Here is a 24270-nt window from a genome sequence, read left to right as displayed (position 1 = left end):
CGAATGAACCACATGACAGGAAACAACGTTGAATGAGTGTCGACCATTAAAATCATTTTGGGGGCCATAAAAGTTTTGGATCAAGCTGATTTTTGTTTTTTCCCTTCGTTTGGGCCTGTATGACCTAATCAACATATTAGAAGTCAAATAAACAGTACAGTGGGCCTTAGGAGGATTTTATGGTGGATATCCAATCACTATTGTTTTCATGTGGTGTGGTCCACCTGAGATTTATATCCCTCTCATTTTTGGAATAAAACCCTAAATTGATCTTTAAAAATGGATGAACGAAATGGATGAAACACATACATCATGGTGGGGCCCACAAAGCACCAACCACCAGCCACGGTGCTGGTGGCAGGGGAGTAGCCAATCCGTAGTAACTGGGTAATTTTGGAAGCAAAAATTTTTGTTTAATAAAAAATTCATAGAGCGCTTCGCATTCACCATTAAGCCAGACTCCTATCACCGAAAGAATTCGATGAAAAACCACTTAGCGCTTTCCTTTTTTAGCGTTAACAACACATTAACAAACACCACTAAAGACAGAACATTTTCCCAAAATCCACGTTAAGTGCAAAAATTCAGCGTTAACAAACAGGCCCTAAGTGTCCAAACTCACCGTGTATTGGGTCTGGGCCACCTAGCACTTGCCTCTTAACTTCTCCAAAACCGTTGTGTATCAGGTCTGGGCCATCAGGAATTTGCTTCTTAATATCACCAAACCCCTTGTATATCGGGTCCTGACATGACCATTCCCATTGTTTATTGGGTTTGGTGGGCAAGTTGTACATCGGGTCTCGTCCTCCTGGAACTTGCCTCTTGATATCACCAAACACCTTGTCTATTGGGTATGGGCCACCGCCAACTCGCCTCTTCTTATCGGGTCTGGGATGGCGGGAACTTAATGCTTGATATCCACAGACCCGTTCAAACCTGTTCTTCATCGGCTTTGGTTGAGCTGGAACTTCGTGGCTGTGAATAATCATAATCGAGGTTTGCTATAATTCATACCAAGTTAGAGAAAAAACCTTAATACTCTGGCAGAGTGTGATGGTTAATACTCGAGCACTTAAAAATTACACACTCATACAAGTTAAATTAAACTGCCCAAATTATGGTACCAAGTGTAGATGTCTCATAAACCACAAATTAAACTTATTTGATTATACGATGATCAGATTGGCGGCAACTCAACTCAAAGTGACCACGAATCAGAGGATAGGATTTTATTTGAGTGAATATATGGCACCTGTGTATTGAGTGTCATATGCAGACTGAGTATCATATAACTCCTCCCTGCATTATTGCTTTAAAAATAAAAATAAAAAATAAAAAATCAGAACCATTGATTTTGGAGTCCAAGCAAATCCACAAGCTGGTCACTAGCTAGCACATGGAGTCACAATTTCCTTGTTTATCACCTTCTCATACACAGGATGACAATCAACTTCAATGTATTTGGTGCATTCATAAAAGACTAGATTAAGATGACAATCAACCCAATCAGCATGTAAAAGAAGCCCATATAGAAACTCGATGTTCGTGTTCCTTGTCTAATAGACCCTTGTCTTGGGGCTACCTTCAAGTACCAAAGAATAACGAAACATTGCATCAAGATGTGCTGCAAGGGAAGCATACAAACACTAACCAACCATTCCTGCAACATAGGACATATCCGGACGCATGATAGTGAGATAGACAAGTGGTCATCGGATGGTCTGAAAGAGCACCGTCAACATATGGCTTCTTGGTACCATCCATTGGCGAATAAATAGATTTACAGCCCACGTCCAACTGATTGAAGACATTTTCATTCAGAAATGGTCACTCTTGCTTTAGAATGGGCACCATCAATACCATGAAAGTATTGCAAGGTTCAAAGATCCTAGATTTCAAATCTCTGAAGAAGGAATGGAATGCCTTCAAGGCTGTAATGTCCATAAAATCATTCAAAGTAAGAATAATACCATCCAAACGTACAACCAAGTATCGTCCCTCTCCATGACGATGGAAGAGAAGTGGTGGCTTTGATGGAAGCTTTGCCACCAAGAGCAGACTCCGTTCCATCAGCTAAGTGACATACTACGAGGATGAGATTTGGCAGAGCATCAGGGGACTCGGAAGAAATTTATCTTACCTTTCTTTATGTTCGGAACCTTACAAGTCAGTATAAATTTATCTTACCTGTCTTTATTCTTTATGTTCAGAACCTTACAAGTCGGTGTCTATATATATATATATATATATATATATATATATATATATATATATATATATATATATATATATATATATATATATATATATATATATATATATCTTCCTTCGATATTTGGCATAAATATCACTGATCTTGGAGATCCATCTGATGATGCAGCCTGTCCAATATCCATCTAATCCATATGTTTTACTTTTGAATCCTCTGCATTGAACAAATGACATCGAATTATGAAAAACTGCTGCAACCACGCACCCTATTTGCATCATCATAGCCATTATTACAAATATCACCATGATTTGGAAAATCTTGTGGTATTATTGGAAATCTGATTAAATGATGTTATTATGATAATATAGCTAGATTTTTATATATCAGTGGTATTTTTATTTTTTATTTTTTATTTTGCGATTTTGTTGTGAAATTATTGTGATTTTAACAGAAATTATTTAGAAGTAATATTATAATGAGATTCTCAGCTAGATTTTCCTGATAATATTGGTTGGTGGTGGAAATCCTACGAACTACCAACATCTCGATCACAATGGTCCATGCATATCGTTGCCACACACGCACACACACATATATGGTGGTGGATCTACATGCAAATACTATCTACTCTTTCCTATAATTGCTCAATTCAAATATAGAATTAGAAACCCAAAAAAAAAAAGAAAAAAAGATTTATTATGAAAATCAGTGGCGGAGAATTAAGGATTTGGTTTGGCCACGCAAACACTAACTGAAATGAGAAAAAATGGTTGTTTTCATCCACAAATGAAGTTATTAAGAAAGCTCATCATTTTTTTTTTCTTTGATTGGGGTTGAATCTTCTCTTTTGATCTACTTCGACTAGTTGGAAATTCAATCGCCCATTCTGCCATTCTCACCATCTAGAAAGGTGGCATTCCTGTGACCGGAGAACCGCACCAGCGTCTCATTTTATCAAGTATCTCATTTCTTTGTAGTTGCATTTCTTTTCAATTGTTGGAATGCCAATTGCTAGCATAAATCGAGATCCGTGGGTGTTCATCAGGTGGGCCACACGAAGGATGCGGTCCAACTAAAAAATCAGGCTAGTTTACATTTCAAGTAGGTTACACCGGCATGAAAAATGGACAGCTAAAAATGAATAAGAATCTGACATGTTTTATTATACACATTGTATATAGGTTTTCCTGCAGGCATTTGTTTTTAAAGTAATATATTTATCATATATCAGTTTGGTATTCACTTAAATCGACAAAATTTTGTCTTCAGCAATTTTGTTATTATATGCTCTCTTATTGCAATACAGGTTGCTGCAACTCCCATGGCAATTTCACTAGTGAAATCAGCGAAGAAGGGTTCGTATTTTTTGTGCCCATTTTATTTATTTTTTGGTTGATTTTTATTTTTGAGAATTAGTTAGAGCATTAAGTTTGGCGATTTTCAGGAAAGAGGCATCCAGAGGAGTCTATTGAGAAACAATCTGCTGCCAAAAAGTTAAAGAGAGAAGTAGAGGAAGCAGTCGAGAAGCAAAGGAGTGGCAAGAAGTCAAAAGCTTCTTTTAAGGTGGCACCAAAGAAGAAGCCCGAAACCAGCAGTTCCGAGGATGTATCTTCGTCTAAGTCAGAAAAAGAGGTTTGCTCGATTGAAGCAGATTGTGTTTTCCTTTATGCCAATATAGATGTTCCATGCTTGGGGGCTTTTTGATGAGGGAAAGAAAATGTTCAGTAGTATTTTCTCACTGTTGGGTTTGCCTTGCAAATACAATAACTTAGCAACAACTTGCGATTTTGTGGTTTGTGGCACGAAATAGACATTGTATTTGATTGAATGAATGAATTACTGACTATGCACATGTTTATGAATGGGTTAAAATAAATGATTTAACCTCAGTTGTTGAGAACTGAGGTTAAAAAGTGAATTTAGCCTCAGTTGATGCCAACAAAGGCTAAATCTATCTTTAGTCTCAGTTTTGCCTCAGTTACTTAAACTGAGACAACAATGTGGATAAAGGCTTTAGCCTCGGTTGTTGAGAATTGAGGTTAAAAATAGATTTAGCTTTAATTGGAGGCAACTGAGGCTAAAATTTGAATTTAGTCTCGGTTGGAAACAATGGAGGCTAAAAATAGATTTAACTTCACTTGAAGAACCGAGGCTATAAAAGCCGTTTTAGCCTCAGTTGCTAAAACTAAGGCTAAAGCTAGCCACGGGGGTTCCTGCAGCCTCGGTTTGCATAATTGAGGCAAAAGTGAGGCTAATGGCTTTAGCCTCGATTTTTAACCTTTTTAGCCACAGTTTTGAACTGAGGCTAAAGCCTTCTTTTCTTGTAGCGATTATAGCATGTGCAGGTATGAACTCATTATCGAGTTCAACAATACATTATATTTTCATACTAAAATTTTAAAATTGTGGGCAAATATATCATACAATATGAATTATGTAATCAAGTTTTGACTAAAAAAAAGTCATGTCCTAATCATATCATTTGATTGCAATAAAAGTTCAATTAATAGCAATTTCAATTTACCGTATCTTCATTTGGAAGTCTTAGTTGTAGTTTGTGTTATTACCATGCCCATAAAATGTTGCTTGGACACTTGTAAGTTAAAGGCGTGCGCCTATTGAACATGCTTGGTGATGATGGGCTCCTTAAGCAGAACCATTGATACTTTGTTTTTCTTTTATTCTCTCTATATAAAAGCATCTTCATATTCATTATAAAATTTTTACAACATATACCATCTATCTATGGATTGCTGGAACTTGTCTCTTCAATTTCACCATGATCTTCAAAAGCAATAGGGCCCACCATTTGGATGCACCCTTCGAAGGGGCATTGGAGGCCCAAATACTATTTTGATCCAAACGGCCATTGATGTTGTGCATTTGGATGCACTTTGCCCTTTTCATTTCCCACTCGACAAAATAGGCGCTAAAATGCCGACTCAGCAAAAACAAATCTGTTTGGTTTTTGCCAAGTCAACCCAACAAGTAGGCTTGATAACCCCATTTGAAGAATTGCGTCCAAAGGGGCCCTTAATTTATCTTGATCCACCACTTATTACTCTTCCTTCTTTCCATAACGTTGTTCAACAGTTGGGGATATATAGTCTTAAAGATTATATAACAGCTCAACCAAAACCTTGAGACTTTTGTCTTTGCTCCTCTTTCACATTTTCAAAGGATAGAGATGCCTTTCCATTGACGGACTGGGGATATAAGATTCTACCAGATTTTCATTGTTTCTTGGAACGCCACAGTTGCAAGCAATTACATTCTTCTAATAATATAACAAAGACATGGGTCCCAAAGGCCCAATATATGGGTTATACATCCCATATGATGGGCCGTGGGTTCTATATATGTCACTACACCAAAATTGCTGATTAGGAACAGTTTATTATTGGTTTAGGTACAACTTAGAGCTGTACCTAATGTGAAATTTCTTGGGAGATGCAGAGGTTCTGGATTAAGCTAGTATTTGTGTTTTCACTTGCGTCCAGCACCTCCCGTCTCCAGCTAGGAATAGGTAGGAGCTTTGACTACCCTCCCATCTTCTCTCCACAAACTCCTCTCTATCCCTCTCCTCTCTCCTCTCCTACAAACCTCCTTCCCTCCTTCCTCACTTTTCCCATAAATGCCCCAAAATCCCTTCCAAAATCTCCTCCCTCTCCTCCAATCTCTCACCTCCAAAGCCCTCCCCATCCCTCAGATCTTCCACCTTCAAATGCTCGCCCTCCATCATCCCCCTCCAGTCCCCACTCTGTCCCAACACTGCGTCCCCGATCTTCATCTGGGTTAGAGGATCTTCCGGAATGCAATTGCCAAAGTGCAAGACGGTAATTTCATGTTGATCTAGGGGTACTTTTGTTTTTAATCTTTTCTTTTCCTTCTTGGGCTGTGATTTTTTAGATTTTAGGGTTGGTTGGGAGGAGGAGGATGGTCCGACGGACTACTCGGAATTGTAGTACACTGGCACCATTCATTGGCCCCTTTCGGTGGTGATCAGAACCGTTTATCCAGTGAGAACCATTGTGGATGGGCCATGCTACGAGGATCTCATTAATTGGATTGTCTAGTGGATCCCATTATTGCCTGAAACTGTATGGTTACATTAGATAGAGAAACTGTTCACATGATTTCCTAAAAATCTACTCAAGTTTAGATCATTCATGTGATCTGTGAAGTTTTTGCTTCAGACAGATGGATGGTTCTGATCACGGGGCTGAATAGTGAGTGCCTGTGGGACACAAATTCACATGGCTGCTGTGCAAGCTAGTTGGGTTTTTGGGCAGAGGAGGTTTCTAGGGTTTTGACCTTGCTTTGATGTGGTTTCGGCAATGCATTTGAGTGTGGATGAGTATTTGGCCGACTGGTTCGGTTTGAATCAACACAAGTATCAATGGACATTGAACTACATTTTATATCATAAGTTGTGCATTTGATATCCAATCTGTCTATCACATTCACCACAACATTTTCTTCTTATATCCCAAAACTCAGGTCCATTCGAGACTTAGAATTCAACTACATCAATCATTTTGGTGGTGTAATCCAAACTATCCAAAATTTATTTCTTAATCCAACTTTTCTTTACACTTTATTTTGAATGTAATCATTATCTTAACTAAAAAATGTATGAACTAGCTTATATTTTGATAGATTTATCTTATATGATTTGCAATATTTGGGATATTTTTGGTTAACAAAGATTTGATTTTTGTTTCTTACATTTCTATTTTATATTTCTATAGTTATTTTTTTTTTAATTGTACTACAACATTTTTTGAGTTTTAATATATAAAAAAATACAGGTTCTAAGCGAAAAAAAAAATTCCTAAATAAGAAAAATAAATTGAAATTTGAAATTTTCGGAACGGTTTTAAACCGTCCCTACTTTTTTGCGACGCCCTATTTACCCACGGTTGAAAACCGTTCCTAAAGTGCAATTTTGGTATGGTAACCATATATCAGGCTTTGCAAGGCTTGTTTCTAGTTGTTGGAGGAATTTTATTTAGTATTTTCTTATCGGGTTTTGTTCGACCACATTTAGTTGGGATAAGACTTAGATGATATGATGATTTTCTTATTGGGTTATCCTGACTTTCACCCCGATGTGCTCATTGATCTAAGCTGATGTTAGAATATACACATCTTGGATAAGACATTGCTCAAATTCCACATTAGTTGGATGATCTAGACCACGTAAAAGTAGAGCTTATGATAGCCATTAAATGGAACAACAATTTATTTATTTTTATATTGTTGTTGAAATTGTTTGCCTGTCTATTTATGGGCATTGTAGGCCATTTTTTTCATGGTTCGATCATCCAATCAATATGGGTTTCGAGCAGTCGCTTACACAAGTTAATGGGCATTATAATTTCACGTGTTCTATTCTATTTTTATTTCACAACAAGAGAATTGGCAATTTCCACTGATTAAGGATTTACCGGCGGCCAGGTAACCGCTAAAGGTTGCGTCGGTAAAGGCTTTACTGGCGGACAAGGAGTTTTACCCGCGGTTGTGCTGGACGCCCCTAAATCGTAAGTTTTTCAGAAAAATGGCCAAAAGGCTACCAGTTAAATCCGTAGCGTAAATCAAAGGCTTTCAAAAATCCGTAGCCACAGAGCTAATCTTTCTCATAAAAAATAATAAAAATGATTTTTTAAAAAAAAGGGAGAGAAGAAAAGGTGACATGGTCCCATGCCCTGCCAAGTAGTCTTGACTCATCTATCACATCTTCAATAGTCATGCTCTTGGAGTTCCCTTGATCTTGGGATTCTTTGAAATTAGATTCCATTAGCAATATGAGCTTCACCCATTTTCAGAGTCATCTCCCTCTTCTCAAAATAGCTTGCACTTCTTTGTCAATTTCCCTTCTCCTCAGGTTATCTTTTGTGGGCAAAAACCTGCAGTTTGATATTGCACACAAGATGGGGCCAGATAGAATGTTCTGAATTTCTGGATCGTACACTGCCTTTGCCTGCAAAGAACGAAACATAAGTATAAATCCATACCTTATAAAGCACTCCTAAGGCAAAGACAAAAATGACTAATATTGGTAAACCAAACTGACCTGTTTCTCTTGCAATTCCTCTGGACTGAAAAATTATCATACATTAGGATCAAGCGTATCCACCAACTCATATTGAACACCTATTCGGAAGAAAGAAAGTGTTAACTTAGCAAATAAGGAAAGAAAAACTTTCATAATCTTATGCAAATGATCCAGCCATACTCTCGGAATCATTATGAAAAAAGATACTTTTGATTATGTGATTTCGCCATAGACAGCATGCTCCTTTTGCTACAACAACTAATTGAGCACTTATGCATGCTTTTAATCCTTTAAGATGATTGCCTAACAATAAGAATCCTTTCTTTGATAGTTCTGATTTATATGGGCTGCTAAAATCACAGGGTAAAATCACAGGGTGTGTAAATCAAGTTACCCAGGAATGATCCTTTCAGCAGCAATGTATGTGAGAGAAATTGATGCACCACCTGCAACATTACATGGACCACATGTTCAGATGGTTAAGTTGACTGCACATACATACAAATATAGATGTTGGAATGAAATGCTTGAACAACGACACATAGGAATAACTCGATTATGAAATCGCTGCAAGATATCCATTCCGGGATGTCTCTAATAGAGGTTTACATTTAGAAAATAACAAATAAGAAAAATCAGGATTCACAGTAGTTTTCAGAAAACAAAATCCAGTGTCAGCTACCATTCAAAACAGGGCATCACCAAGTTTTAGGAAGTCAAAATCTATGCTGAGATTCATCTATCCTGTCAAGGAACAAAGAAATAGATATTTTTGTTGAACTGGCACTCCGGAATAAAACCTTTTGTCTACATTTACATCCGATGACGACAAAATGTTCTCACATCTTATGAGATAAGAGCTACAAAATGAATAAGGACATCATAGCACCAATATAAGAAAAAATTATTTTAGTCAACCATTAAAAGTAGCTACAATACAAGCAGAAATATGGATCTACACAGCCAGTGAAAAGAATAATTCTTTCAAGCATTTGTTTGCATGTGCAAGGAAATTACAACAATGGAAGCATCCAGAAAACAAGTAACTACGAACTACACAGATGAAACATTCCTATTTAAGTTGATATTCAGTTTCAAAAACATACAACCCAATTTCATTATGCTGTGATGGAGTAGGCACTACACAGCTGCATTTTTCAAGCAAGGCATTGGAAACACGATATATGTCACACAAGATGCAGATGGCTAAATATCGAATGCGAAACAGTTCGAACCCTTGTCATGGTTTTTTTATTTTTTTATTTTATTTTTTAAGATTGAAGTTTGGTGATGCTGGTCAAATAAAAGGCAATCCAAGAATATTCAAGCAACTTCAAATTCCTTTAGTTGCATACTGATGGTTATAATCAAGATGCACTTACATCAAATTGTTGATTGGACCTGTGTTTGTGTATATTATCTCAACTGACCATATTAATGACCATTGATTAAATGTTTTGTTTTTGTCCGATCAGTGTGATGTTTGCATGGTAGCCCTTGAAATGTGCATTAAAACCCAAGGAACACTCTACATCAATGGATTGATCTGTTTAAGTGTCACAGTGCAACTAGGAGCATGAGTATCCTCTTGAGGGCAATGGAGCATCTCTCACATTAAAGTAAGCCATTTAACGGTCTGTACAAAACCATATGGGTGGGCCACACATCTCTAGTTGATACAAGATATTCACTTTAATTCAAAGTGTATCTTGAGCAGGAAAAACAAAGAAACAGTATCTGCATTGATACAAGATATTCACTTTAATTCAGCTGAACAAATCCACAAACAGATGGTAGGAAAGTGACATGACTGAGAGAGGCTTTTTGCATGCACACTCAGATGCAATAGGACTAACCGCCACAACTGTAAGGAGTCCCTCTATCCTCTTCCTCTTTATTCATTATAAGGGCACATTCTCATACATTTCTCACATGAGACCACAAGATCTGAAAGACAAATTATCCAAGTGTTGTGTATGCGATTGGATGCATATACCAAACCCAAATGGCTAAATGATAAACAAATCAGAGCTCAGCCAAAAACATCTGTCCAACTCCTAATTCAGATGCACTTTTCAGTACAAACGCTAAAAGTGGATGGATTGCCATGAAAAATAAAAAACCAACAAAGAAAATAAATGGGGAACAAAACAAAAATTAATAACAAACGAACAAAGCATGTAGCCATCCTCTCTTGGAAGATCATTTACAGTGTTGTCCCGGTCGATGAAAAAATTCAAACTAGAGGGATCTCTTTGGCGTCTCGATGTGCTTGCTACCTACCACCCCCCGCAACATGGGCCCCACGTCAAGACGATTGATCATGTCTTCTCGTCCGGTCCCCTAGCCGTCAAAGTGTGGGACAACTTTGAACTCCTCTTCAATATCCATTCATTGCTTCCAGATGGTGGTCCTCAGCTGGATCCTCCGATCGCTTCTCAATCTTAAAGGGCCTAAACCCTTCATCTTCTAGGAAATCTGGTTGGCCAGGTAATGCAGGGGCATTTTCACACCGGGCTTGAGTAGGGTCGTTGTGGAATACAGGGGCATTTTCACATCGGGTGGGCGGGGCCCACGGGGGGTGATTAATGCAAGGGCATTTTCCACAGCATTTTCACATCGGGGAGGTCTCGTGTTCGAGACTCCTCACTGGGGATGATTAATGTGCATTTCACACTGGGCTCGAGTGGGGTAGCCTGTGGGATGCGGGGACACACTCAGGGTGGGCGGCCCGTGTGATTTAAGGCCCACGAGCCCACGAGGGGGGTTTAGCCGAGGTCCTAACCCATGAGATGTGGGGCCTGGGCTATGAGATAAAGGGATTAATTCGTCATACTCTAACAGTTCGAGCTTTTAAAGCAAGTGGTTAATTGTCCTGCATCACCAGGAACACGGTTTGCTTTGAAGAATTGTCGGATATTGTGATCGCCAAGGTCCATCACTGGATCACCCATCTTGGGCCTTCCCTTCCTCTTCCTATGGTGATCAGGAGGACCTCAGCAATGGCCCTTTCTACACTGGGGATTGTGGGGTCAGCCACGGCGGTTAGGCCTGTCCATGTAGTCAAGTGGTTGAGACCGCATTTGGGCTGGATCAAAATCAACGTGGATGGCTCTTCCCTGGGCAACCCGGGCCCTTCCAAGGGTGGTGTTGTGTGTAGGGATCATGCGGGAGACGTCCTTTTCGCTTTCTTTTCAGGTTATGGCTTCAGTTTGAACACCAGGGCCGAGATCAGAGCTATTTGGGAGGGCCTCTCCCTATGCTTTTCTTTGGGCTTCTCTAAGGTGGAGTTGGCCAACGAGTCCAAAACGGCGATCGGGTCCCTTCTAAAGTTTCCTCCATCACTTGGGCCACTCAATACTGGTGAACTAGGATCAAATCTCTTATGACCAATATGGACGTAGTCATTTCCCACACTTGTAGGGAAGCTAACACGGTGGCGGATGCGCTAGACCAAGGGGGAAGTAACAACCAAGCTCACCATTTCTTCAATCGCCACGAGGAGCTCCCAAGGCGGATCAATGGCCTCTTTTTTCTAGATAGAGTTGGCTTAGGTTGTTTGAGGGAGGGAAATTAGCTTTGTTTTTCTTAATCTTGTTGCTTTCATATGATAGGTGGGTCCTTCCCCTTTTTGTCTTTGGGCTTGCCCGAAATCTGTCATGTACATCTTTCTCGTTAGATGAATCTTCCTTTTAAAAAATTAACATTTAAAATTTTAAAAATAAATAAATAAATAAATAAAAAGACTTAGGGTTTGCTTAGGCTTTCCTTTATATATATTTGTTTGAGAATTGAGACTTGGGATAATGGACATTGAATGAAATTTCTCTACATTGCTTATTTGAGCAAGAAAACTTCCTGTGAATGGAATTTGGTGTGAAGCCATTGGAGTGATTCAAAGTTATATCTAGGTATTCCTTTCTTCTCTCTCGAACCCTCTTTTCTCATTGAATTTTTCTCTTCTCTCTCAAACCCTAACTCCATCATCAATCCAACCCATCACTGACCAACTCCCACCACACCGTCCGTACAACTGTACGGACGTTCCCATACACTACACGGATCTATCCGTACAGCTGATCGGCCTCCCCCTCATTGATCATTTTCACTTCTTCCTTATTTTATATAACCCTAGCCCTAGCCTTTTATAAAATCCTAAAGTCCCAATTTTTTATTTCCAAACCCAAAACCTAGCAAAGCGCAATTAAATCCTCGAATTTAGAAAGAATCCTATGCTAGATGAAAGTCCTACCTTCCATTGAGCCTTTTCCGATCAATAGCCTTATGGCGTGTTTCGCCCGACACACTGGATGGAACTGGATAGTATTAAGTGGGATTTTATCGGAATTTCCATCCAACTGTCAGTTTGGATGGCTGGATGTTACTCCAGCGCAAAACGCCTCGTAATCTGCACCAGCCCCCAAGGGATTCGTGAAATCCCTCCTTCAGGCTTCGCCCATCCCTCGGTACAACGTGGGATACGGGATGGGAGCATAGGCGGCCCACCGTGATGTATAACTTTGATCCACATCGTCAGTATGCAAGGTCCATTCGTTATAGAGAATTGGACCAAAACAAAGGTAGATCCAAGGTTGCAGTGAAGCAGTGGTGCTAAAGACGCCCACTGTTGAAAAATGCTTGCATTTCCAAACATTCCCACAAGTTTATAGCTGGAGGAGGGCCGAATCCCACCAACCATCCAAACAAAAAACCTAGATCATCCTAGGCTCTTCCAATCCACTGGAAGTCCTGGACAACCACTGACAGTTATCTCATTACCTTAAATCTAATTCCATCCCTTCTAATCCACTCTAATGCAACGTCCCAAACTGGCTCTTAAGGATCTATTTTGCAGGATTGTGCAGTCTTGAACTTAAGCTTAATTGAATATTTGATTTCTCTAAATTTGTGGTAGATTGACTTTTATTTTATGCTTTGATTTACTCCGGTAATCCATTAATTAATTTATTTGCATCATCCTAGTTTAGGCCATCCGTCCTGCATCATTGAGTAAAATTTGAATTAGTGACTTCGGAAGCTAGTTTGACAGCTTGAAAACCTTCAAAAATCATATCAAAACAGGACTTCAGAAAAAATTACTTGACCAAATTTAACTGTCAGATTTAAGCCCTCATTTTGTCCAGGTCAATTTTCAAATTTCTAAATCTTTCTACTCAGTGCCCTCATTTGTTTATGAGTGTTTTAGAACTAGAAAAGGTAGTCATCACAACAACAGGTATATTATATGATGCTCAACATGAGAATTATCTACAGTTTACTCACGTTTCCTACTTTGTAAAAGTGACCATGATACAGCAATCCAAATAGTTAATACGATGGGCTCCACAATGGATGGCTCATGCAACAAACTTACTTTCCAGTCAGGAAAAGCTCTAACCCCTCAATTCACCGTGGCCAGAAAACAGATGGTTAAAAAATAAAAAAAAATTATAGCAATGATCTACACTCATCAGAAGGACAAAAATTCAATGCCTAGGATCTTCCAACATGGTAATTTTTGGCTGCTGGTACACAGTACATCCAAGGTGGTGCCAATCATACCAATGATTTGGAACCATGGGAAGCCCCACTTGTTCAATTTGAAATCCAGACGAACTGTAGACATACTCAAATCGGTTTGTATGATATCTCTAACAATAATACTACAAAAACGAGACTCACCAATTCCTTCACGAACTGATAAGTTTGGTCTAATTACATCTCTGGAGTTGATTAGAAATATATCCATATCACCGATGTAAAGGTGGTTGGTGGGTACATAGACACAGCAGAGCTCCTCTTCCCCAGAATCACTCTGCAAACAAAATCACAGATTTCATTTAGGGGGAAAAAGCATCATCATCCAAATGCTCTAGTGAAAGTGTAAAACCCTGAATATTAATAAGGAAAAAAAAAACATTAATTGACGTGAATGTGCACATGGCTTAAATACATGCCACATGCATAATGCATATAAACACATGAACACATGCATTCCAACATACATGCATATACACTGTACGCATAGAGGCCCACCAAGCTAGGAGACTTTAAGTGTCGTCACATCTCCAACAATGAAAAGTTGTGACTTACAAGATTCTCCAGAAGTGATGAAGAATATGCAACCACAAGACTTTCCTTTTGCAAAAACATCAAAGAAAAATGAGAATACTTCAGTTGACGAGAAGAATAACTAACAGAACATACATGTATTTGAGTAGATAGCTACTTGATTCATTCTCTGACAATAATAACACAAGAAAAACACCAGATCTTCTCCAGAATCTTTTAAGAACCAATCATCAATACCCATGTTCCTTTTTATTTTAGAACACTCCATTTTGACAAAACAATAAACTAACCAAATTGCACAATTTGGAGATAAAACAATCCAAGACTTCTGAGTTCAAATTTCCATAGAGAATACAAGACTTGCCAAATTTTGTACCCAAAAAAAAAGGGCATTTCAGCTCTCTTCTTCAAGCCAACCAAAACTGAGTCGACCCAGTTTCATGGGGAGCAGCACGTTTTTGAACAAGGGCACAGCCTTTGAAAATGAAGGAAATGTTTCATTTACAAAAGTGAATATTACAGTCATAAAATCCACAACAAAAAAAAAACCCACATGTAAGCATTCATTACGCCATGAACCAATTCAAATCAGCCAGCAACTGACAAGCACAGGTAAATGGCTATTATGCAGATGATCAAGGTTTAAGTTATAACTGAAAAGGCAAGGTATTATTTCAGAAAAGTAAAATGGATGGTTCATACTTTACAAGGTAGCAAATGGAGCCAGGGATTCATTTCAGACCTGAAGAACGACAGCTGAAGTGATAAATCCGAATGCATATTCACCAATACGTGGATGTCTAATAATAGCAACTTCCTTGAAGGCTTGAGTGTTCTGATCTGTGGAGTAACAGAACGTTAGCAATGTGCACTCATATTCAAATTGAATGAGAAAATGAAAATCATAAGGAAATACCAGGAGATATGGCCGCACTGATTTGCTTGGAAGCATTATAAATATGACGAACAAATGGCATACGCTTGATAAACCATTCGCCTAGGCCAAGAACTGATGCCCCCAACCATGATGACATGAACACCCCGACCAAGAAGATGAACGTTATGGAGGTTAAGAAACCAAGTCCTAACCAAGAGAAACAGCAAAGTTAAATCTTTAAGCATACAAAATAAAACAGGTGGCAAGGGAAACAAATCAAGGGAATTGCAATTCGCATTCAAATAATGTCAAATGGGATAAGGATACACCACTCTTTAGAAAATTACTATATCCAATACCCAATTCAGATGCTTTAAAAAAATCAGGATTACATGTCAGAAACACTTTTCTTTTTGGAAAGGTATGTAAACACTTTTCTTTTTAACGGTGATGAATTTATTTCAAAGAGGACAAAAGCATAAAGATTAAAGAATACAAGAAAAAGGAAAAGAAAAAGAAAAAACAAAAGCTACAAAGCTGCTCAATTGTCAAGAAACCGATCCGCCACTATCATTTTGGATTCAATCACCCATTCCAAAACCAGTACTATTGCTGACTAGCTGACTTCCGAAAAAAGACCTATACAGTTCCTGAAGTACCAATTGTTCCTTTCCCGCCATATCACCCAGATCCCAGGCAAAAGACAAAGACGCCATATCTTCTTTCCTTTGCCTCCTTCATGCCAAGACAAAAAGAAAACAACAATAGAAGCCGGCATAACCCATTGAGGTACAATATTACCAAGAAAAATATCACAGACCTTGGCAAAGTCACAATGAAGGAAGAGATAAGCCACCGATTCCTCATCTTGATAACATAGTAGACACGCGTTCGGAAGGGGCATTCTTCTCTTGCACAAATTGTCGACCATAAGCACTTTATTTCTTCCCACTAACCAAGCCTTGCCTACCTTCGGGGGAGTGCCATATCGCCATAGATAAGTTGTGTGACTCACCTCAAAACCATTTAAACCACCACTAATCCTTCAGTACAAAGATTTGACTGAAAACCTTCCAGACTTTTCTTCTAACCATCTCATCGAGTCCCTTTGAGAAACCATCAGACGAGCCTTACTCGAAACTTCCAATAATCTCAAATACTCCTCCAACTCTTTTTCATACAAATTCCGCCTACAAAGAGAGGCCAAAATAACTTCCTCACCCAAGGAGAGAATAACATCTTGCCACAGGAAAGTTTCCCTCCAATGATAATCTTGGGGGAAGGGGAAAACTCTCCCTCAACTTTTTTACCCCAACATCTTCCCAAAACCTTCTACCCTCACCATTTCCCAAAGTAAACATCACGCCTTCCCAAACCTTGTCCTTTAAAGAGGCTACCGCTTTCTAAAGGGACTGTGCTCTATACAATGATGATGTCTTTATCCGCCAAGATCCCTCTTGAACCCCATATTTCATACTCACTACCTCCATCCATAAGCTACCCTCTTCGACCCCAAATCTCCACACCCATTTACCCAATAACGTTAAATTCATCTATCCCAAAACCCTCAACCCGGCTCCCCCTCGATCCCAAGGTTTGCATACTTCTTCCCACTTCATAAGATGAAACATGTGTTTATCACCCCTCCCCCCCCCCCAAAAAAAAAAAAAAAAAAAAACCTCCTAATATTTTGAAGCTTATTGACTACCCCCTCTGGGCACTTGAATAATGACATATAATATACCAGTAAATTGGACATTGTCGCCTTAATCAACGTTAATCTAGCTCCCAAAGACATGTGCCCATTTCTCCAAACTGATAACTCACTTGAAACATTTCAATAACTTTATCCCATAGATGTTTGGTCAACTTTCTTATACATAACGGCACTCCAAGATATGTGGTTGGAAATGAACCTTCCCTACACCCGAAAATCAAAGCAAAAGGGACTACCTCTTCCCTTGATAAACCAACTCCTAAAAGTTCACTTTTTATTGGAGTTAACCTTTAATCCCGACACCACCTCGAAACAAACAACTATAAAACGCAAATTATCTATTTCTAATTCATCTGCCTCACACATGAGCAAAGAATCATCCGCATATTGTAAATGAGATATTTAAAACTGAGAATTGTCAACTTTAAGACCTTTCACTAAACCGACCACCACTCCCCTATCCATCATCCCATTGAAAGCCTCCATTATCACCACAAACAAGTATGGCGACAAAGGATCACCTTGTCATAACCCTCTTGATGCTTAAAAAAAATCCATTTAGGGAACCAGCTACCAAGATTGAGAATTTTACCGATTTCATACAAACTCCAATCCACGATAGTCATTTCTGACCACACCCAAATCAACCCAACATATAATCTAAAAAATCTCAATCAATATGATCATATACTTTTTCAATACCCAACTTACAAATCGCCCCTTTTACTCCCTTTTAGTTACAAGAATCAATTACTTCACATGCTATCAATGCACTATCCACAATTTGACACCCATTTACAAATGCCCCTTGTGATTTGGAAATCACTTTGCCTATAACCATACAAAATCTGGAAGATAAAATTTTTGCCAATATCTTATAGGGGCTCCCCAAGAGACTAATGGGCCTAAGGTCCTTTAAACTTTTTGCCCCCACTTTTTTTGGAATTAATGCCACGAAAGTAGCCCCTAATTTTGTCGCTATAAACTCCTTTTTAAAAAATTCATACACAAAATCATCACATCCTTCTTTACTAGCTCCCAAAACTTTTGGAAAAAAAAAAAAAAACAATCAGATAACCATCCAGACCCAGGGCTTTATCACATTCCAACTTCGAAATAGCTGCTTCAATCTCATTAACTGTAAAAGCTTCCTCAAAAGATTCGGCCGCCTCCCTCGAGATAGTATCAAAATGGAGATCATCAACTATAGGTCTAACCCATTCTTCCTTTGATAAGAGCTCCTTATAGAATTTCACCATTGAGTAGAGCTAGACACAAACCGAGTTAGCTCGCTTGACTCGACTCGAAGCTTGGTTCAGGCCTAGTGAACTTGTTTTTTGGGGCTCGAAAAAATTTGGAGCCGAGTCCAAGCTGGCCCGAGCTCGACTTAGCTTAGCTCGGACCACAACTCGAACTCGACTCAATTTGACTCAACTCAATCTCAGTCACTTAATATAAATTGAAATTTCAAACCCTAACCCACCTTTCCCATTCGAACACCCGAGCCGAGTGCCCCTGCCCCAAATTGAAATTTCAAACCCTAACCCTCATTTCCCATTCAAACGCCCAAGCCTAAGGGCCCCCGCCCCAAACCCTACCCATTTTCCCATCTCTCTACCCAAGCGCCCCCACCAAGAGCCCTACCCCCTTTCTCCTCTGTCTGATCCCCAACCCCACCCCATCCCTACCTCCATCCGAGCAACTTGTTGCCTTGCGCGCCCATCCAACCTTCCCTGCCTCCACTCGAGCTTGTTACCTACCATGCACGCCCATCCATCCAAACCGTTTGCATCTCTGTCCACCCCGACAACACACTCGAATGCCTCTCACTCTCTTAATCATTGTATTTTGGCGTTCAAACCGTTTACATTTGTGCCAGCCCCAATAACATGTTCAAGTAACCTGAAGCCAGTCTTCCTCTTGCTTCCACAACATTAAAAAGAGTAGTGTAATCCTATGGTCTATCACCGAAAGTAACCCCCAGCATGCGAGCTATCTGCCCCACTACCTTTTTCACACGCTTCATTCCTTGCACCATTGTAACTTTATGTACCTCATTTTCCTTTAAGACCGTATCTGCCTTTTCCGTATCCTGAAGATTCGTATTGACTAACCTTCCTTCCACAATTTCCTTTGCCTGTTGAAACTCCACCGAGGAGCCGTCAAACTGTTTTACCAGTTCCCCAACCACAACCGCTACTACCCTTTCAGTACCTATCTCCTGCCTTTGTATTTCTATTACTGTGAATGCTGAGTTAATCTAATTTCTCAAACCTTGCCCCGTACTTACGAAAAATTGCTGATCTGCGCTTTTACCCCTTCTTTCTTCTGGCTGCAATTGAGTCTCTGCTGCTACCAGACTGAGAATGACCATCCAAGAGTGACTTTCTTCTCCTGCTCATAGCAATTTGAAATCGAGAAAAAACAGGAAAAGGCAAACCAGCAATTCATTCTGAGTTAACTTCAAACACGTGCCATAACTAAAAACATCCCTTTCATGTGTAAAGAAAAACACGTGCCAAACACATTCTGATTACTCCAAACACGTTCTGATTACAGCCATTACAGAAAAAGAAAAAAAGGATCATCATTTGTCCTTTCCCATATCTTTTGGTATTATTCATACACTTCTTTTTGCATAATTCTATGTTAGTTCTATTCGTCCAGATACATTTTGGCCATATCAAGTTCTTTTGTAGACTACCATTTGATACATCAATACATCTTCTAATTATCATAAGGTTGTACTTAAAATAGTTGGCATGTGGAGTTCCCTCAGCTGCCATGTGCCTGACCGCATGTGCTTGTGCCGAAGTTACACAAAAAGGCCCCGGAAGAAAACAAAGTACAATCACGGAAAAGAAGGCAGTCAAAACCTACTTATCATGTATTATGGAGGCCACTCAGGCAAAACATAGGCAATGAGCAACTTCTACTTGGGAACACATGACCTTACTCTTCGGTATTCGGTCCCTTCGCATTCTATTTTTTCTTCATATATATATATATATATATATATATATATATATATATATAGAGAGAGAGAGAGAGAGAGAGAGAGAGAGAGAGAGATGTCCCTTTGCATTTATCACTGTTTATGTTAAAACTTTTCTCTTGAGCTAAAAATTTGGTTCAATGATCGAGGGACAGTTTCAATCATAGACCATGCAACATCAAAGCCAACCTGTCGAGTGAAAGATTGTCCTTAGGTCTGCCAAATATGGATGGTTTATTTTATGTAGCATTCAAAGAGGAGAAGGTAGAATATTCATTCTGGACTTTTTGACAGCAAAAGTAATAGAGAAAATCAAGTTTCTTATTATTCAATGCAAGCAGGGAACTATCACGACAGAAAAAGAACGGATGACAGCAGTAGAAGGCAATGTTAGAGAAGTCAAAAGGGCGGCTAGGTGGGAATAACCACCACCACCATCATCATCGAAGCCTTATCCCACTTAATTGGGGTCAGCCACATGAATCATGTCCCATGATTCCACTCTATTAAGGACCATAATTTCAGTTAGACCATAGGTCATCAAGTCTTTTCTTACAACCTCCACCCATGTCCTTTTGGGCCTTCCCTTTGCCCTTTTAGACACTTCGACTAGTACCAACTCACTCCTAAGTTCTAACCAACACAGTTCTTGGTCTCCATTGCACATGACCAAACCACCTATCTAGATTCCCTCATCTTATTACCTATTGGTGCTACTCCTAAGTTTCCCTCGGATGCATTCATTTCAATTTCTATCCTTCATCTTCTTGCCACTCATCCATCTCAAAATCATCATTTCAGCTACACTCATCCTGCAAACATGTTATTATTAACTGCCCAACATTCTGCCCCATAGAGCATAGATGATCTTATAGCTATCCTATAAAACTTCCCTTCTCTTTGAGTGGTACACAATCATCACATAGAACCCCAACGGCACATCTCCATTTCTTCTACCCCGCTTGAATTCTATGGACAACATCCTTCTCAATCTCTCCACTCATGAATTATCAACACGAGATATCGAAAGTAGACATTTTGGCAACTTCTTGGTCAGCAATCACACCTAATGCCTCATTCTCACTCCTATTGTTACTAAAATTGCACTCCTTGTACTCAGTTTTTATTTGACTAATTTTAAATCCTTTAGATACTAAAGCATCCCTCTAGCTTTGTTTTTACGCACTCCCTCATCTTGTTAATCAAAATTATGTTATTTGCAAACAACACACATCATGGGATTTCTTCTCATTAATTCGCCCATAACCAATGCAAAAAGGCACAGGCTCAATGACAATCCCTGGTGCAAGACTACAGCAATTGGGAACTCACTTGTCTCTCCACTAAGCATTAGTTGCTTCAACCCCCTAGCATGTGTTTGCTGCAATTTTATAGCATTATTTGCTTATAATCTATCCTTCTAGTTGAACAAACAAGAAGACTGCTGGAATTTACTTCCACAGTCAACTATTTTAAGTATTTATCTCAAACATCAGGCACATTGGTGAAGAAATTTTGAGCTTTAACTGGTATGTATTTATCCCAATACTAAAGTTCGGATTCTTTTCATATCTTGCTGCATCAAATAGCATTGCAATATAAGGAGTATCTGATCAGCATTATGCAATAGGCAGTCTCTACCCCATAGCAGGCTTGTATTTGCAGTTTTCTTTTCCTCTTCTTTTCTTTTCTTTTCTTTTCTTCTTCTTCTTCTTCTTTTTTTTTTTTTTTTTGTTCGTGGAAGGATACCTTGTATTTCTTTTCTTTTTTGGAAGGATAGTTTGTATTTGCAGTTTAAAAAGAAAAGAAGAGAAAAGAAAAGAAGAAGAAAGGATAAAGGAGACATCAATAACAAGCAGATGGCAATACAGGAGTGTTTCAGCAGAATATGGGAGGCATTTCATGGTACCAAATATTTCTCCTAGAGGCATATTCAAAGGTTTGCAAACCAAGCATGTTCGCATATTCCACACCATCCTCCCACACTGTTAAAACTTGTTCTGATCCCTAGGAAAATTCATTAAGATCCATGTAATAGGACATGATACTTTTAAAATAATGTTATCACAAACATCACCATAGCTACTAGGGAAAGAAAGCATTGTTTCTTTCATCTCTAGCCCCATATTCAACTTTGGCAAAGTTAGAATAACCAGCAAGCCACAACTTATAAGGATGTTGATACCCATCCACCGTAAATGTGGCATACATGCGTGCCCATCCAAACTCACCAAATATTGGGCCCAATGATAGAGCATTGCCAGAAAATGACACTGACCAGATTACCCTAGCCATTCAATATGACAATCAAATTCAACAAGCAAAATAAGAAGGTTAAGATCATATAAACAGTCCACGTTGGCTTTCATGTATGCCACTAGTAAGGTGGATGAATTCCAGCATCCAAGCGGAGATAGCACCTAGAAACATTAACTTTACCTTATTAAGTTCGATGTGTTTTATCCTTGCATCGCAGGCCTTTATTAATGAAAATATATAATAAAATAGCTTTTTAATCATATAAAACTGCACGGGCTTGTGCACAGGACAAGTTTCCCATATTCATGTGTTTTGACGCCTTGTCTCGGTATTTGAAAAGGTTGTGTCAACCCAGTTAGACACAAACATGGGAGTGTGCCATAAAGAGGAATCACATCTTTCCGTAATCCAGTTGGACACAAGCATCTTTCTGCTAACTAATATGTCAAATGGAAACTCTTGATGATTGTTTTCCTTCTCTCTAGCACCATAAAGAGGAATCACATCCAATAGGAAGAAGCATTGGATGATGGATTTGTTTTATGATGCATCATGAATGTCAAAAAATGAATTATGGTTAGCCCATGAGGACTACAGCACTTATAATTGTAATCATACAATGTGTGATAGACATCTGATATGTCAAAAATTAAAAACACAAGCAACTGAGATTAAAGCTTCTTCCTTCACAGAATCAGCTTGCTGAAAACTTATATCTATGGGTCCATGACATCATCCACGTCAATAGGTAATACAAGATGTCGAAAATTAAGCAAATAATGAATGTAAAAAATAACAGTTTCAATAGTTCCAACTTTTCTAATTCTCAAATAATGGTTTTAACAAGTTATAGCTTGTCAATGCATAACTCTCATGTGTTCTCTCCATATGGGTTATATGAACCATGCACGAGTTCCATGCACGAGTTAAGAAGGATTTATTTTTTATCAATTTAAAAGGTAACTACTGTCAACCAGCACAATGCATGTGATGAATGAAATGTCAGCTTCACTAAATTCTATACATTCAATGCTGGTCCTCTATGTATCCTTAAAATATATGTATAGTGCATGCATGGATGCAAGCACGCACGCACGCACACACATGTATATGTGCAGAAACTTGGAGAAATGTATATCTGAGCTGAGAGAGAGAGAGAGAGAGAGAGAGAGAGAGAGAGAGAGAGAGAGCATACCAAAGATGTTGATTCCAAGCTGAGCGTAGATCGGAGAGAAAAACCCATCCACGAATTGTATAAACCAAAAGGTGATGTAGAAAGTGAATGCTATTGGGAACAGTATAACACTGTAAAGTACAAAAACAACAAGCAAGAAAAACTAATAGCATGAGAGGAAATACAATTTGAACATAAAAATTTAAAAATAATAATAATAATAATAGCATAGAAAGCTCCAGAGACAGCCCCATGATAGAATATAAAAATTACACAGGCCATGGAATGCCAGGTCATAAGCAAGGATGCTTGAACACCATGACTTCCTAATTTATCAGCTAAAATAATATGCTTTGCAATGAGTATCACACTTACTCATCAATATCAGTAAGTTTATTCACTTTGGCCCCATTTTTAAAAAATGGAGCTATGCAAAATTGGCCACAACCCTAGAGAGAGATTATTCATTTAATAACAAAAAAAATTGTGGTCTATGTGTCCTGAGTAGTAACAATATAACAAATTTACTATAAGGAAATAAAACTCCTGGCATTAACTGTGGATGTATTGTTGAACATGATTACCAGGAAAATGTTCGATATAAAGAATACAGGATACAAGAACTCTTTTTTCTTTTTCTTTTTGTCAGGGACAAATAAATATGACCATATTTGAAACACTTGTTGTTAGAAGATTCCAAACAAATGGAAGCAAATGACCATTATTTAGAAACTTTCAGCTCGTTGACTAAAGGAATGCTTTTGGCTGAATATGACTCAGCTAGCATTGTTTTCTAAGCTATAATAAAATTCTAGACGGAGTTTCTTCCATAGCATAATGTGACCAACCAACACCCAATGGCATTTAACCATATTCAAATGTGCATTAACAACATTCCCAATGTCC

The 24270-nt window shown here is 38.7% G+C and overlaps 3 protein-coding genes across 4 annotated transcripts in view; 1 reads left to right on the top strand and 2 right to left on the bottom strand.

Annotated features, from left to right (window-relative positions):
- Positions 1–1330: 1330 nt before the first annotated feature.
- The window catches only part of LOC131246738 (large ribosomal subunit protein bL27c), an 82795-nt gene continuing 59855 nt past the window's right edge, over positions 1331–24270 (bottom strand). Inside the window, exons 4-5 of one of the 2 annotated variants that reach the window (XR_009171486.1) lie at positions 1971–2085; positions 1331–1660 (exon numbers count right to left, since the gene is read on the bottom strand). The gene's annotated coding sequence lies outside the window, so the exon portion shown is untranslated. The remainder of the gene's footprint in view (positions 1661–1970; positions 2086–24270) is intronic. The other variant, XM_058247116.1, reaches the window with a different exon arrangement.
- On the top strand, positions 2637–4064 carry LOC131246740 (nucleolin 1-like). Its single transcript, XM_058247119.1, has 2 exons — positions 2637–3567; positions 3657–4064. Exons 1-2 carry the CDS (start codon positions 3534–3536, stop codon positions 3914–3916), a joined length of 294 nt encoding a protein of 97 aa, XP_058103102.1. The 5' UTR covers positions 2637–3533; the 3' UTR covers positions 3917–4064.
- The window catches only part of LOC131247162 (uncharacterized), a 38658-nt gene continuing 28113 nt past the window's right edge, over positions 13726–24270 (bottom strand). The window contains exons 3-6 of the mRNA XM_058247594.1: positions 23386–23527; positions 15259–15426; positions 15085–15182; positions 13726–14085 (exon numbers count right to left, since the gene is read on the bottom strand). Of these exons, the coding sequence (XP_058103577.1) occupies positions 13741–14085; positions 15085–15182; positions 15259–15426; positions 23386–23527 (753 nt within the window). The 3' untranslated portion in view covers positions 13726–13740. The remainder of the gene's footprint in view (positions 14086–15084; positions 15183–15258; positions 15427–23385; positions 23528–24270) is intronic.

Source organism: Magnolia sinica, chromosome 5, assembly GCF_029962835.1.
Source record: "Magnolia sinica isolate HGM2019 chromosome 5, MsV1, whole genome shotgun sequence".
NCBI classification, from domain to species: domain Eukaryota; kingdom Viridiplantae; phylum Streptophyta; class Magnoliopsida; order Magnoliales; family Magnoliaceae; genus Magnolia; species Magnolia sinica.
Note: the sequence above shows the minus strand (reverse complement) of the source record. Positions and strands in the feature narration are given on the sequence as shown.